The sequence below is a fragment of the Penaeus vannamei genome, chromosome 34 (genome assembly GCF_042767895.1).
Source record: "Penaeus vannamei isolate JL-2024 chromosome 34, ASM4276789v1, whole genome shotgun sequence".
Lineage (NCBI taxonomy): Eukaryota > Metazoa > Arthropoda > Malacostraca > Decapoda > Penaeidae > Penaeus > Penaeus vannamei.
This window is the reverse complement of record NC_091582.1, coordinates 7,981,354-7,982,969: the sequence shown is the minus strand read 5'-3', so window position 1 is coordinate 7,982,969 and position 1,616 is coordinate 7,981,354. Positions and strand designations below refer to the sequence as shown.

General features: G+C 36.7%; 1 protein-coding gene across 1 annotated transcript in view; it reads left to right on the top strand.

Moving 5' to 3' along the window:
- The first annotated feature begins 281 nt into the window (after positions 1-281).
- LOC113823564 (failed axon connections homolog) overlaps positions 282-1,616 on the top strand; it is a 5,514-nt gene continuing 4,179 nt past the window's right edge. Inside the window, exons 1-2 of the mRNA XM_027376234.2 lie at positions 282-410; positions 1,247-1,399. Of these exons, the coding sequence (XP_027232035.2) occupies positions 1,248-1,399 (152 nt within the window). The 5' untranslated portion in view covers positions 282-410; position 1,247. The remainder of the gene's footprint in view (positions 411-1,246; positions 1,400-1,616) is intronic.

Here is a 1,616-nt window from a genome sequence, read left to right as displayed (position 1 = left end):
TGTTAACCGTAATAATAGCATTAGTTATGAGTGTTAAGAAAGTATATTCACATCAAAATCGGTTGGCTAGTTTAGGTATATAATTCTACAAGTAATAGTGACGATGGTTGTGGAAATGCAAGTCACGGTTAGTCAGCACGACCGTACCTAAAATCAAAATTATTGAACACCACCAAACTGTGAAACTGATTGAAATATGCTTGTAGTGGAGTTCAGTGCTTGCATCATCGAACACCATTATGATTTACCTAGGGAGAAGCAATGTAAATAATTTATATATCGCAAAAATAGATAAAAATAATTGAGCGTCGTGTTCTGGTAAGATCATGCGAGTTGCCAACGTGTGGTATTAGACAAATCACCTTATCGCGCAGAGAAAGTGGTGGTAGTTGTGTGAAATCACCGTCAAGGTAGGAGTAGTTTCTTAGTCGTACAGGTTAATAATTTAGCGAATGTATTTTAACAGTATTTTCTTCGGATTATTGATAAGACATTTTAAATACACACACTGTCAAGATATACAGTTAGGGAAGTGGGTAGAGGCGTGGAAAGAGAAAGTACTTCTTCGGAGCTGTAAGGACACTGGGACGATTGGTGCTTGTTTCAGGGATACCAACAACCTGATGCAATTTATCCAAGTGGGCGTGTTTTGTATCATGGAATCAAGAAGAAACCAGTTTATTTATTTGCAATTTCGAGATTCCTGAAAATATGTATGTCCCTCCCCAACGACTGCATGAAAGAAAATGGCATTTAGAGGGATAACTTATCTAGCTGCCTAGCGGAACTTAGTGTATATTAATATTTTTTTCTACAAATACTGCGGTACTTCATTGACTTACGGGCGCTGGCAGAAAGTAAATGGAATTTCACTGGCTTTATCAGGCACGTGCTAAAGTTTGGTGTTAAAATTATGGGAGAAAATAGAATAGCTAAAGTGACTAATTTTGACCTTTATTTCAACTGAAGTAAAAACAATAGATTGTCATTTTAGATACACTGATAACCCACTCCACAGAAACGAAATTACACTAATATGGATGCCTTAGGTTTGTATGCGAGGCAAACTATTGTTACATTTATTTTTGTTCATATCAGTATTGTTCTTGTAATGATTATTGCCATTATTACTATTATCATCGTTATAATTCTCACCTTATGTGTGTTTGTGAGAATAGATATATACATATATGGTAATACATGAACTGTATATTCATAAAAACGAACATATACTTTTTTACCGCAGAATGATACTACAAAATGTTCAAGACGGTACGGCTCGCCTCGCCGGGAAGGCCCTGAGACTGGTCTGGGGCAAGAACAAGCCGGTCACCATAACTGTGGTGGTGGTGGTTGGCGTGATGAAAATATGGAGCTACGTGAAGAAGCAGGAGAGGAGGTGAAGGATGTATTATTATCTTTCTTATTTACTTTTATCGTTACTGTAGTTAGGCAATCTTTCATTCGCTTGTGTGTTTTGATTATTTGTAGATGCTAAATGTGTCTGTTAACCTGTCACGTGTCCGAACGCCATTTTTACGTAGCTGTGTCTGCATAAACTCCTTTATAACTTGCTTGTTTTATGTATTTTGTTTTAACTGTGATTCCGTTTTATC